The 15479-nt window shown below is 30.9% G+C and overlaps 2 protein-coding genes across 33 annotated transcripts in view; one reads left to right on the forward strand and one right to left on the reverse strand.

Annotated features, from left to right (window-relative positions):
- Window positions 1–9711, reverse strand: part of LOC116431935 (uncharacterized) — a 38001-nt gene extending 28290 nt beyond the window's left edge. For 2 of the 7 annotated variants that reach the window (XR_012997996.1, XM_076364570.1), the window contains exons 1-2: window positions 9466–9700; window positions 5373–5520 (exon numbers count right to left, since the gene is read on the reverse strand). Coding sequence is in view for 5 of the 7 variants with exons in the window: in XM_076364570.1 (XP_076220685.1) it covers window positions 5373–5520; window positions 9466–9493 (176 nt within the window). In the remaining 2 variants the exon portion in view is untranslated. Of the gene's footprint in view, window positions 1–2555; window positions 2788–4248; window positions 4427–5372; window positions 5521–9465 lie in introns of those variants that run through there. The other 5 variants (XM_076364569.1, XM_076364567.1, XR_012997995.1 and 2 more) reach the window with 5 other exon arrangements.
- The window catches only part of Patronin (calmodulin-regulated spectrin-associated protein patronin), a 139504-nt gene that overhangs the window by 69485 nt on the left and 54540 nt on the right, over window positions 1–15479 (forward strand). The gene's annotated exons all lie outside the window — the stretch shown is intronic.

The raw sequence follows: 15479 nt of genomic DNA on the forward strand, positions 1-15479 counted from the left end.
GTTAAAATTACCATACTTGTCAAAACGATCAGTTCTAACTTCGTTATTTTACAATTATGAAGGCTTTATGAGGTTCGTCTTCAAAGTTATTTAAAAAATTAATATTTCCATTATATGGTACAATAAATGTCGTACAATAATTTGAATAAAATATGGTCTTACAATTTTTACAAATGGTTCCAAATCGATCATTTTAAATACTCGTTAATTCCACTGTTAAGTATTCCCAGCATGTTTATAGTAAAGTTTGAAAATAAACTTTCATTCATATTAAAAAAAAGTATATTCATAATCTAATATTACCCTTTTTATATTTAAAATATCCAATATTTATTCTATTGTATTCTGCACATACAACGCATCTTCACCTCTAAGAATACTTAACATTCTCCTTTGTCGAACAGGGTGAAAGGAGATGTCTCCGTTACTTGAAATGGCAAAGATAATATCAAATGCGCATATAGATTCTCACCAGAAATTGAATAGTTACACATACATGTACTACAAATGTGTTCACCGCAATGTTAAACAATTTTTCAAAACCTACATCATTGAAACGATAAAAAGAAATAAAGATTTCTCTGTTGGCCTCGTTTTTTCTCAAGTATTAGTTCAATTCAATTTCTAGTAATAAAAGATTTTCATTTTAAATTATTTTTAAATTAATTAATATCTAACATTAATCCACTCGAGTATCTTTTGTAAATCCGAACAATCATAACTATCATAATTTCTGTTCATTTTTTGTAATCTCAGCGATCTTGATTATGGGTTATAGTTTTTAGAGTTTTAAACTTTAATACTATTTCTATCGAAGGTATTGACAAACACCTTTTAAAATTTTAATTTAAAATTCTTTTCTCAATTTCATGATTTTTTCTAAATTGAATTTTGGACATTTCGTATAGTTAATTTTATAATCGTTATTGGAAAAGTTGGAAAGTCAATTCAGAATATACGACTAAGCTTGAAAAATAATTGTAAGTTAAAATTTCAAAAGGTGTCTTTTGACATTTTTACACTTTTTTCCAATTTTTCATACTTTTCGTTACTTCTAACTACATAGTAAAGTAAGCTACTGCTCTTACTGCATTACAAACTATTACTGCATCACAAAAATTAAAAAGTTAATCATAGTAATCATTAAGAATTAACTTATCCTTACATAACATTACGAGGCAACTTTCCACATATCGAAACAATATTGAAAAACAACGTTTATATCACTAAATCTCGCAGTTAAATTGACTTTTCGAAATTTCTCTATAGAAACTTCAAAAGTCCATCTATCGAGTCTTAAATTGATTTATAATTCAGTTTGCGTATTGCTAAATAATTTCTTTAATAATTCGTCAAAGAAACATCTGTTATCTTTTCAATAGTTGCAAAATGAATAAATCAGGAATGGATAAGTTTGACCTGGCTGGTACTTTGTGTACCAGATACACACACATAATACAATACAACATAATGAATCATTAAAGCTTTCTATTGAAGCTACAAACAACAGATCTATATCCTCTTTCCCCAATAATAAGAAAATCAATTTCCTTCGAAGTTAACAGTTTCCACTGGTTTTAAAGTATGAACAAGCACCGTCGCCATTTCCACCGTAAATAGAGATATACGTGCAACCGTACGAAACGGCAAGGGAATAAAGTTCCGCCGCGAAGGGTTTATTTTGCGTATAAAATTAACCGGCCCCCGACGTTTACTATCTTCCGTGAATGGTGCGGCAAATGCGTGCATACACGTTGCACGCGTACTATTATTAAACGTTATCCGATGCAATCAGCGGCATTACAACCTGCATTGCCATTGCCAGCCGCTCTAAGGGCGCGAGTAAACGTACACGTCTGACACTTGATCTGATTATGCATTATTGGTAACGCGCATTCGATTCCTTGCCGGTCGAACGACCACTACGGCCACGTGTGTGGGACGTGTAAATATACCCGGAGATTTTTCTAGCTAGTGCTGCCATTTTCACGGTGATTATGTTCTCTCGTGCTTTACACTTTAGTAGTATAATATGTATCTAAGTGCTAGCACGATGCAACGTTCAATGGGCTCTTTGAGATCTTAATCCCTTGCTTTTTGGTCTTGCGTCGGGATAGATGAACGGGACGTTGAATTTCAATTTAACAGTGGCATATTTTACTGATTTTTCTCGTGATTCTTCGCTGAGAAATGCTTATGAACTTATCGTAGTTTCATTTGTGACGTTTTAATGTATGTTTGTAGAATGACCTATTGAAGTATGGTCGAGAATAATGTTGCAAGCTTTAAGGAGGGAAATGGACAGTTTGAATCGAGTGGGATTCAATCCTTGACAACTGATGGTTTTGAGCGCGTGGGTTGTAATAATAAATGTAAACGTTGAATCTTTATTTAATTTCAGGGATTTTTTTTCTTTAACTCCTTGCTTTATAATAACGTGTGAGACTCGTGGTAAAAAGTTTAAATAGAATTTAACAAAAGTAAATATTACTCAGTGTTTGTGAATTCAAATTAAATATTATTCTTCTGTTATCAGTTATTATATTTTGGAACAATTGTGAACATAGGATATGTCTAAGATTTTTCTCTTTTTTCCAATAGATTATTAATGACAAAGTAGTTGGATTGATTGTAGTCGAGAAATAAATCGTAAGGCAAGGAGTTAATGTATAATACTTAGCTTGAAAAATGTTTTGAATTCGTTGATGTAAATATGAAGTAATGCAGAGGTGTGCCAATGGCTGTCAGCATTTGAATTCTAAATTTGATCGTCTACTGCGTAGGTATCTTTCAAAAATTAAAACAAAATTTATTACTCTTATTTATTGCTTACGGAGGAATCTTACTCTAAGATCGTTAGAAATTATTTACATGTACACAAACAAATATGAGTTACTAATTTAACTTATGTAGTTACAAATATTATTATAATGCTTTTATTTAGAAAAATAACTAAAAAGCTATTCAATAACAACGAATGTCTCATTAATCACATAAAAATCCCGCATGTAAATTCTAGAATAATTCAATCCACATGACGGCTGTATATTTAAACTTATTAGTTTTCATAAGAATAATTTTGTTATATTATTTTATTAAACCAAAAATGACAGAGAATCTTAGCGAAACATTATTGATACTATTTCCATACTTCATAAAGAACATATTGTAAATGCATACATAGCGAGTCTCAATTCCCTTTAAAAATTCTTGTTCACTGGAAGCTTTACCTTTTTAATTTTAACTCCGCTAACGAAATCTGGCGTGGACGGTAAAAAAGGATTTCCGTGACGTTGTTTACATGCTGCAGGTTTCTCGTCGGTCAATTTGGCGAATTCACGGGGGAAACGACTAGGGGAAGAATATGTGGACAAAAAACGGTCGGAATGAAAGGGGTTGACAGACGGAGCTTTTCGTCGGGATCCTATCGTTCAGTCAAACAAACGTCGTGCTTCCTGCCGTCGCGGGAATTCTATTCTTTCTCCAGAAAGTTCGCGCACGTTGTTCATCGCGAAGAGCAGCATCGACGTGAAAATATAACATCCGATCAGTGGAAACGCTTGTAAACATCGAGAGTGAAACTCTTAGAATTGCCGTTGTTCCTTTTACGTGAGCGGATGTTCTCTGCCAGTCATTTTTGTATCGACCCTTTATGGGACAGAACTCTTCAGACGTGAATAGAATTTGTTTTGTGGGAAAATTGAGCATACTTATAATATTACATTTAATGAAATCCGGCAATTTAGTTTTAGACTTCTTAAATATTACTTTCTAGGAATTTAATTTAATCCTGATCATTATAAATGAAGAATATTAGTGAATTTTTTAAATTAATATATATTAATTAAAAATTGAAGTAAAATTTTTTAGGTTAATGTATATTAATTAAAAATAGAAATTTAATTTTTTTGATATAAACACGGAACATTTTCGATAGGAAATAAAATTTTCTAATATTAACAGTTACGATATTTTTATATTTATTTCCTTTGCGACTTCGAAATTTAACTGAAATCTCAGTTTGATCTCAAGAAATTTCATTTTGAACATATTTTGTCACATGCAACGCATGTTTAGTATGTAATTTACACCAAAAGTTCTGTTACCCATTTTATACAAATCATCATCCCGTGTATCTCTGTCTCTTTATTATTCATGAGACCCAGATCCCGGTTATTAAATTACTCTGTCATTCCCGTACTCGTTTTTGCTAACTCATATCGAGCTCGCAAGGGAATTACACGATGTGTTACGCACCATTTTGGTACAACTTTGTAAAACAGTAGCGAATAGGTAGATTGAGAACAGTGTGGCTGCACCGGTATTTTACATGCAGCCAGTGTTTCAGATATTCATTTGAAAATGTCCCTGTTTATAGTTCGTTTCGTCGCAAAATCCGTAGTATGTTTGTTTCGCTTTTTCTCTCCTGCGTATACGAAATTAATTTTGTATGGGTATTTCAGTTCAAGCAATGAACTACAAATGAATCTCTTTGATAATAAAACTCTAACGAATAGTAGTAAATATATTATAATATCTATTTTTATAAATAAACGCGGATCAAGATAAGAACGTATTACAAATCTAACGATTTAATTAATAATTCTCATTTATCCATTTTACATAAATAGATTAACTTTTCAATTTAGGAAATACTTAATGTTATAATTATTCAATGAAGATCATTGTTCAGTATTTTTTTTTCATTTGAGTTTATTTTAAGGTGGTCATTTTAACAGTAAAGTCATTAGTGACCATCAATATTTGGGTACATTAATTATTACTTAATAATACTTATTACACAATGACTTATTGTATAATCATATACCAGTTGCATGAATAATAATACAAGATTAACGGTCGATAAATCGAAAATAATATGTACATGCAGGTTATAATAATACCTTTCTTAAAATCTCAATTTATTTGTAGTTTAAGTACTCCATTACTAAATCTTTATTTAACACTTTGTTTGTGTAATTAAATATGAAAGTGAGACAATCTAAATAAACTCTAATATACTTTATGTATACATAATGAATTGAAATGAAACTTTGGACATATTTTTTTAGATAACTTTGAATATTTTGCTTTTGCAATATTCTATATTGCCCTGCGTTTCAAACATTTAAATAGCTGATACAAGTGCAAATGCGAGTTAACTCGTGACTGATTAACAATGTGTTAGTAATTTATTAGTTTATTTAATAATATTTCAAAACAGTATCCACAGTTTTTTAATGATTATAAAAAAAAGTAACATGAAATAGGTGTTTTTGAAACTATAAGAATATTAATACTAAAAACTCTTTGGAAAATATGGGTTACCACGTGGACAAACCAGCCCATCTCTTATTCTTTTCTTCTCTTACCGTGCATTGCAGATTTGGCCGAGGTAATGCCCGATGATGCAATTCCAAGAGCAATTTCCTTTTGTCTCAGTGGAGCGTTCTGTATATTTCAAAGATTGAAGCTCGCCAAACGATACGTGACTGGGAACATTGATGTAGAGGCCTGCATCTGTAATTAACGAAAACCGTATTGCCAGTTGTATGCGATAGTTCAATGTTTGTTTCACTTCAGAGATCAAAGCTCAGTAATTAACGTCTATGATAGTGTATGTGGAGAAGTTTCTCTTCGAGGATCAAATTAACAAAAAAGCTGACAAACAACTGCGAGTAGCTTCTTGTTAATCTCAGTTACTTACATTTGCAGAATATTATAATTAAATTAGAATATCAGATCATGTTTACGCTTACAATCGAGCTTATACTACAATTTAATGGACAAACTCAATATCACAACAAGGTTAACTCACGAAACGTATTTTTTAAAAGTTAAGGAGAGATTTTGCTCTAGAGAGCTAGTTATATTTTCTCCATTTTTTCACCATTTTATCTCGCTTGAGAAGTAGTAAATATAGTAAATGTCGAAATATTAAAAGTTAAGTATTTGCAGAAAAGTATATTTCTTAATTTAAGAAGAAATCATTCAAATCATTTGATTAGTTTTTGAGATATTTATATCCAGAATTTCAGGAACAGTGTTTCGAGGAAAACATGTTCAAAGTTTTACGTGATGATAAAGTCCAACTAATAACGACAGTCACTAAAATGCTTACAACTGTGCTATCTTTCAAAATCTTGAAATTTCCTTATAAGTACGTATTCCACACACATCAATGAAGTGGAAAATTGAAAAGAAATGAATTTTGTTAAATTTCTAGACCTGGACTTTTAAGGTAGTCACTAAAATGCCCACAACTTCGCTAACTTTCAAAATCCTGAAATGTTTCTATAAGTACGCATTCTCCACACATCAGTGAAGTGGAAAATTGAAAAGAAATGAATTTTCTTCAACTTCTAGACCTGGACATATAAGTCCAACTAACAGCGACAGTCTTTGAAATATCTACAACTTCATTATCTTTCAAAATCTTGAAATGTCCTTATAAATACGTATTCTCCACACATAAGTGAAGTGGAAAATTGAAAAGAAACGAATTTTCTTCAACTTCTAGACCGGAATTCCTCCAAGAAAAAGGTAGACTTTTCTTACGGAAACTGTACGAAGCCGCAGCATTAACGGTATTTCACAGCAACGCGTGCCTGGAGTTATCGCGAGCCGAGTAGAATGCAATTTACTATACCGGTTCGATGCAGTGAAACGCGACACGCCGGTAATCGCATCTTTACTATCCTCTTACGGATAAGGTTATATCGCGATTAGAGTCCGCCTTATTGCCGGGCCCAACCGCGCCTAAGATGTTCGCGCGATCCGGGTAGCTCGATAAATTTCGCGGTGCGCGCACACACGCACATACACACAAATACACCCCTGTCCTGTATGGAAATACGAAGCGATTCACCATTCGCAAATGTGTGCGAAGCCGGTTGCAATGATTGTTACACATGCAACAATGGTAAACCAGTTCTCTAATGGAGATTCCAACTGACCCCCCGAGCCCGTTGAAAAGAGAGGCGGATCAATAATGTAGCAGTATTGATTTTGATACGCGGGTTCGGTATCTGTGATATAAATTGTTTGGTACATCGACAGGTAAATACAGTAGGGCCCCGTATAACGCGCTATTTCTATAACGGGAATCAACCACTTAACTGCGTTTGACGAGTAGACACGTCATCTTAACACTTAAGCAACCACCAAGAAGCACTATAACTATAACCTTTTTCATTAGCTTTAACCGAACGCATTCAACACATTTAATTAAAAATTATATTTCACGAAAGCAAGAAAGGTATTTATTGAATTGCAAATAACTTTAGTTCAAGACTCACTAAATAATAAAAGAAAACAAATAAACAAAATAACGACAAATAAGGACGATTTTCAAGTATGGTAATATAAAGAAAAATTATACATAAATTAACCCCTTGCCTTAAAATAACATGTCACACTGGTGATGACAGTTTTTAATTGCATTCGACAAATTGAAATGTCATTTATTTAGTTTTGACATAAATAAAATGTTACCTGTCTATTATCAATCTTTAATATTTATAATGAACGTTGACACAGAAGGAGTATAAAATTCTTTTCTGCTTTTACTAAATTATTAACGATGAAGTTGTTTTGTTAAGTATAGTTGAAAAATAGATCATAGAACAAGGGGTTACAGAACATTTCAATTTCAACATTTCATGTGGTAATACATTACATAATATGTAATATTGGATATTTAATTTTATTCTATTATTGCATCGAATTAAATGGTGATTGAGGCTTGCCTATCGAGTACAACGGATTAAAAGTTGCGCTGTTGCTCATTTGTAATTCGATTAGAAGATTGCTGGAAAATAATGATGAAAGTGAGATTCTTCTTAAGGAAACGATACAAGCTGACCTATTAAGAAATTACTAATATATACATTCTGATGTTGTAGAAAATTCGATGAATAAAGGATTTGGAACAGCATCCAAAATGTGATGTGGGTGGAACTTATATAATTTTAAGGGACTCTGACAGTGATTAGATTTTAGTTTTTCTCGTCTTTCGGTATTAGTTATAGTTATTCGTGACGTGAAATTCTTATAACGCTCCATTTTTCTGGAATGGAATTAAGAAAAAATGATATAATGTGAATTATAGTAATGACTGATGAATTCTTAGTATTTTTAAGTCGAGCAAGATTTTCATAAAGTTACCATAACACTACAGTAAAGTTTCGATTATTCGGTGTTCTCACGACCGAGACAGTGCCGGACTATTAAATATGTCGGATAATTTGGCTATTCAGATGGAATGATAAATATGAAGAAAGTAATATTAAAAATCACTATTGATAATATAAGAATGCAACTTTTTAATAAAAATGCAATATATTAATATAGTATATTTATAATATGTCTATCCATTGTGTAAACATTATTCATGATGTATTTGATGCAGCAATTTGAGTACTGTATGACAGCTTTATAAATGGTGGTTTATAATTCTATAACATTTTTCTGAAAAATTCTTCGTGGAAAAATATATACAAAAATATATCTTGGGTTGTGTGAATTGTGATTCGCGACAATTGTCGAAAAACAATCAGAGAAAATATAGTGATGAAATCTGCATTTTGCATAATTGGAGCTTCATTGTCATTTTTTGTGCGTATCACCTGGAATAGACGTATAGGAAAAAATTTGAGATAAAATAAAGTGTTATTAATGATATTATAATAGCAATAAAATCTAATTTGAAATACAGTAATATCCTCTCTCAATAAATTTTGTATGTTGTGTATTTGTTTTCCATATTTTTATTTTATAATTTTTTCGTTTTTCAAAATCACAGGTGAGCGCACGAGAGAAATAAAAAAATAAAATAAAATTTATGTCGACGTGTTCTCATTTTATACAAAAATATACGCGTGTAGTACTAAAAATAAGTGGTATTCGTACTCATTTCTCCAAAAACATTGGAAACACGAAAGAATGTATGCTATTATATTCGTTGAAAAAACACTAAAATTTGTTTCATTCCCATTTTCCCTGTATATTTGTCAGCTACGAAAGAACGCAATAAAACTCATAAACAGACACATTACAACGAAACGTATTTACATTTAACATAATTTATGTACTAATTAAATACAATACAATTTATAAACCAAAAACGTTACAAATAATACATAAAACACATATATTATAAAATAATGTTACAAATATTCAAACTTCGTTTGTTTCATGAGTCGGTAACAGTTTTGTTTCGTTTGATTTCATTCTTACGTCCCTGAATTGGTTAAAATGAAACTGATCTGTTTCTAAATATTTATTTCTCTCGATACAATTTATTAAATAATCATCCAGTTATAGCAATAAGGTTAAGGTTATTTAAGGAAATACTTCGTTTCATCAGATAACATTCTGTTTGTTGTACAATAAATACGAAACCTTAGTATGCACAATTTTTCATGTAATACTATCTTTTATTTGTTTCACTGTAATTTCACTCACCGCAGAAAGAAATTCGGGCACCCGGCATTTACCAACTGTGAAACGGAACTCGTTTCACCGCAAAGCGGATGTCTCCCTCAATAATTTTGAAACAGGCGGAATCTGTTCTAAAAAGCGCAACCACTTTCATTCCGATTCGTGTCAAGATATACTTTACACGTTGCGGAATGACGTTGCACAGACGAGATGCGCACACACCGAAGATGACCGCGCCAAGAGTGCCAACACCCATTTTAATAATTTCTAAAGGAGAAACTTTCGAGCTGGCGGTTCTCTGTTAATGTGTCAACAAATTATGAAGCACTCGTGTAATTATTCAATAATAACATGAGATCTGTAAAATTAGCTATCCCCACGCGTATAAATTAAATCATTTTTGCGTATAATTTTGCTTCGATGAGTTCTTGTTTAATACCTCGTTAAGCTCGCGGATTTTTAAGCGTTTTTGTGAAACACGAATGCGGGAAACATTATAAAGTATAATTACATTCAATACTCTAGTTCAATCTAGCTACTTACTGAAATCTTTGATTGAAGAAGTGAATTCTTATTTATTAAACCTTTGACTCTGGATTTGTATGCAAATTGAAAATTTTAAGAATATAGTTAAAAAAATAGAATTAATTAATTTCTCTCAAAAAATATTATAGAAAGTAGTATGCTTTGGATATTCTGTCGCATTTTGTGCAATTCTTCATTCTCAAATTTCTCATAAATGCATGAAAATTCGCAGTCTGTTAATAAATTTTTTAGTGACAGAGTTCGTCAAAATGATTTTAATTTAATTGGTTCGTCAAGTGAACATTTTTTTGAGGGAAATAAATATTGACAACAGCGGAGTAGTTTTTCACTTCGGATTATATGCAATGAACGAAATTGATTTTTACGGAATTAAGGATTGATCTACATTATGCTGATTTACTATTCTTCTTTGCATCTATATTACTCTATTTAATATCCTAAACTGATCATTATTACTATCATAATTATTAATTGCATTTATATCAATATATTTATATCTTTTTCAAGAGAGGCAATACACGTTATTCTTTTCAAAATGCTGCAACAGTGATGGAAAACTGGTATGCAACTAAATATTATATTCTGCATTATTTTAAAAAGAACTTACAAAAGAATATAATTTTATTGTGTAAAGTTGTCCTAATTTAAAAATCTTATACATTTACAAAAATGATAAAAAGAATAAAAAAGAACTGTAAGTCCACAAAGACTCTTAGTCTGACAATGCTGTAAACATTCTTGACCCAAATTACGCAAGATTAATTAGGGTAATTGCAAGCAATCTCATGCATTGATTCATCAATTCTAAAATATCCTCTGTGTAACAATACACTCGAAGGGTTTGTTGCAAGAAGGAGGCAACTCTATTTTTGACGCATTTTTTGTTAAATATTAGGGTGTCCCATAAGTTCGCATCACGATGTGCTTATACATTTCGGGTTACGTTTTGTGATCATATAACGATACGAGGACTTGGGTGACGAAACTTTTATTCTTCAGTTTTTACACATAGTCAGTAGAAGGTATTCGACAGCGACAGGTCGTGAAGTTATACGAATTTTACATTTCATAAAATATTATTGTATATGATCGATAAATAAACCGCATAAACTTAGGGTACAACCTAATATGTAATTTCGCTTTTAAAAATGTGAACTTTCATGTAGTATAAAAAGAAATTAGCTTCAGGTACCTTCTTTTTATTACTATTCAATTACATACCTTATTACCTTTGTATGATATCCTTGTATGTTTTATATTTATTATGATTATTTGTTAATATCAGTTACTGTTTTTTATTATTTAACAATGATTCACGTCATAAATTATGTTTCATTAAGACCTTAACATTTTTAACACTACAATAAACTTAATTTTAACATTATAGTAATATACAATATACAAAATATAATGTCATAAAAGTTGAATCTGTTGGCAATAAATTGACAGCACATTTGAAGCAGTGCCTAATTTTTAATTGATTTCTGTTGATTTCCTAAAATAACAAGAAGGTGGAGCTGTCTCAATCTCCCACCAAACTTTACATTTTTCCTTTTTTCTTAAAAAGACACCATCAATTTTTCAATTCGACCAGACAAAAATCAGGGTTGCAGACGGTCCTCTACGCTCATCGAAGATCATCGAACCGAGACTCTCGTCTCGATGGAATCGATCAAGCTCAACTCTCCCACTCCTTCTTCTTCCCACCCGTTCCTTCTTTCTTTCTTTTATCCCCGACGCAATATTCCGTGTCGTATAACAACTAGTTGTTAGCGATGACATAGCTTCTTTTTATAGACGAACGTATAACGTAGTGCACGCGTCCGCGCGCCAGCCTTTTTCCGCGTGTTAATGCTTCAGGACCGGTGTTTCGAGCTCGGTTACAACCTTGCCACTTACGCGGCCGCGAACGATGCATTAAGTCCCTACACAGTAAATTCCACGAATAGCTAATAAGGCGAACATATTTTTATTCCTGGCGATGGCTGGATGATTGCGGAAATAGATTAGATTGCCTTCTGACTTTAGTTGTTCCTTCTGCTCAGCAAATTATTTCCACTGTTTAGTTCTGTGTTTGTCAGGGGCGCTTCGTTAACGTAGAATCAAGTGAAAATGAATCTTGTTAATTGCTCGACGATTTTCAAAGTTTGCACACTTAAAAATGAAGAAGTTCTGTTTAAAATAAAGTTGGTTATCAAGCGAAGAAGTAATTCGAACAGTTCACTCATGCACTAATATTTTGAAATTGCTAAAGGAAATCAAAATGACACTTAATTTAATTAGGCAACCACAATTAAGGAATGCACAATGTAATCGTATACATACAAGATAATTATCTGCATAATTTAAAGTAGTTGCCGATGACCTAATGGGTTTGGCGCAACTTAAAATATGTAATAAAAAGAAAATAATAATTAAGTATAAATAAGTTTTACTATTTTTGGGTGTGAACGTATCGCTCTTTTGCCGGGACAGAGTGGTAACTCAAAAATTATGATTTTAACATCAATAAAATAATGTAATGTCAGTAATGTAAAATTAACACAATAATGTGAAATCACGATTTTCGATGTAAATATGTTGTAGAGAAATCTCTTGAACGATGGCGAAAGTTTTATTTACTCATCTGTATAATTTGACTAGCTGAGAGTAATTATGTTATTGTCCTTGATTTGTGCGACAGCATGCTACATTCATAAAAACGTCTTACTCATAGACACACCTTGATTGCCCTTTTCAGTAACGTGAAAAATAACTAGTAAAAGTGAATACTATTTTTCACGTTCATAAATTGTATTTATGTAATAATATATGTTTATGTTTGAAATCAGTTTTTCGCTTTTCCTGAAAAATGCAAAATTTGGAGTTATGATTCTGTTCCAACAAGAGAGCTATGGTCACTGTTTTAAAATAAATTACAGTTAGATTTGAAAGGAAGTTCTGAACAAATTTGCTTGGTAGTAGTGTTTTAATGAAAGTGGGTTTATAATTTTTTAAAGAATCAATGTAAAGTCATTTATGTTTCTGCGTGGATTAAATTCTGTTATATATTCTTCGCGACAAAATGTAGGGGTGAAGTAATCAAGAAGTGAAGATTTATTACACTTTTATTTGGTGATTTGTTGCTAAAAATTTATTGTATTTGGTTGCGTTGAGGATAATGTCATTTTTGTAAAAAGTTTGTTCAATTTTTCGAAAATTTTTAATTTAAAGTTAGTTGTGCTGTTTCACGTAAATAAGTACAGTAGCAAATCTGAGAATATTTTTTACTAGTTTAATCAGATTTTTGTCTTTCGAGAACGAAACTCGAAATACAATTAATATTGTAATACGTAGTAACAATGTATAAAATCTGTTGGCAAATGCATCGCTACAGGATGGATAGGTTCAAAAGAAATTACAATCGCAGAGACCGATCGATAGTAAAATGAAGAAAGAGTAACTCCTCGGTGAAATTGAATATTAACATGCCGTCGCCGCTCGACACTGAAATTAATCGTATGGAAAACCGAAGCGAAAGTAACAAAGTGAATAAATTAACAATTGCGGAAACAAAGGTAATTTTTAATACCCGCTGACTTTGTGTTACGTCGCGCTTTAACTAGCACCGATCGGTATTCATAATTATGTAAAACGTTTAAAAAGAAAACGAAGCAGTTTCTTTGTGATTCAAAAACACGGTGCTTCAATGATATTTTGCAAATTAATAAATGCATAATTGTTCCCTTCGACGATGAATTTGTGTTTCAAATGAATTCTATCGAAACTTCAAGAGAATTAAAATGGTTATTATATTTTAGCAATTATTATTGAAATACAAAACTGTATTTATTTAAAACATACACATATATATATAACAATTTTAACACAGTCAACCGAATGGGAAGATGTCCCACTTTTGCCTTTGTTTCACTTTTTTTTGTTATTTAGTAAACTTTAACCTGTAAACATTCGCAGTTAATTAAGTAACTTTCTTACTTTTATGAAACACAATTTTTAATGAAATCTGTTAAATGAGTTCAATTAAAGTTCATGAAAAAGGTTGTAGTTGCAGCTTTTTTCAGGCGGTTGCCTAAGTCTGAATAAAGTCGAAACATTCATTTATTTAAAATGTGATAAAATCATCAAAGTTCTTATTTTCCTGAATAATCTTTTTTGAAATTGTCAATGTTTTATTTTGTAAATGTATGAAAAATGGAACGTGTATCTATTTTTAATCAACTCGTAAAATCTTATAGTCTAGGAAGTTTTCTGTATTAATTCTTTAATTTACATCTAATAATGTACATGCAGTATATTGTTTATACAAACGGAGTTTTCTCATAATTTATTTACACAGTTTGATTTTTTATTAAAACGTACATGTTTTTGACATTTATAACGTTCTTCTATCCCCAGTAGTTTTGAAGATACATATTCAATCGAATATATTTCTCACCCTTAACTTTAAGAGCTATTTTCACTTTTTCAATATAAATAATAGCCAATATAAACATGCGTATGAAATATTTTCGTAGGATCTACTTTCTATCAAAGTGTCAGAAAATAAAACGATGCCACTTCTGCATGTTCCCTTACAAGGATGCTGGACCATTTTCTCCATGTTTCTGCTGAGTATTTTGTTATGATCGAAACACAATTTCGTCGATAGTATCAATCTAAAAAGATTGCCTCGCTGAATATGGAAACGCTATAATGGAAAATATCAAAAAATATATAAAAGAAAATTTAAAATATGATTGTGAAATATTTTTAATATGGCAGCGTTTTAAAATGATGTTTTTTATTTATTAGAAATCCTATGTCAAAAGTGATTCTACATTTAATTTTACTCTAATACGTATTTGACCAGTCTTTGCTATAATTGTTCGGATATTATAATCATTTCATACATAAATACTACAATATTTTAGTGTTTCTTGTATATTAAAAAAAATTACTAAATTATAATATTAAATGGTAATTAAATTTAGTAACATTGATACAAGTTCTACAGTAAAAAACCAAGAGTCTTGCAAATTATAAATTATTAATGTAATGGTAATCTATTAAAAAAGTACCTTCGATTTTTGAAGCTATATTGTCAGGTTTTAGCAAGGAAAATATACATAAATATTTGAAGTATTCTATATTTATATTATACATTTAAACAATAAAACATTAAATGTTTAAAATATTAAAATATTGGTAAAACTATTTTAATCACTTTATCTTACAATTTTGAATTATAGAATTACTGTAGGAATTGATTTATGTAGAAAAACTTATACAGGTGCACTTCAGAAAGAAAAATGTGTTTGCATTTTGTAATTGCACTGATGCATTTGTGAACATAAACAATAGGATGGTAGAACTTATTAATCCATGGAAAAGTTTGATATTTTTCTCAACTCCAATTGAAATAATATTATACTTGGTTTCGTCGTTAGAACCATTCTACATACATTTGCAAAACGATCTTTATTGAATGGTAGATTTCACTGTTCTGCTAT

Source organism: Nomia melanderi, chromosome 2 (genome assembly GCF_051020985.1).
Source record: "Nomia melanderi isolate GNS246 chromosome 2, iyNomMela1, whole genome shotgun sequence".
NCBI classification, from domain to species: domain Eukaryota; kingdom Metazoa; phylum Arthropoda; class Insecta; order Hymenoptera; family Halictidae; genus Nomia; species Nomia melanderi.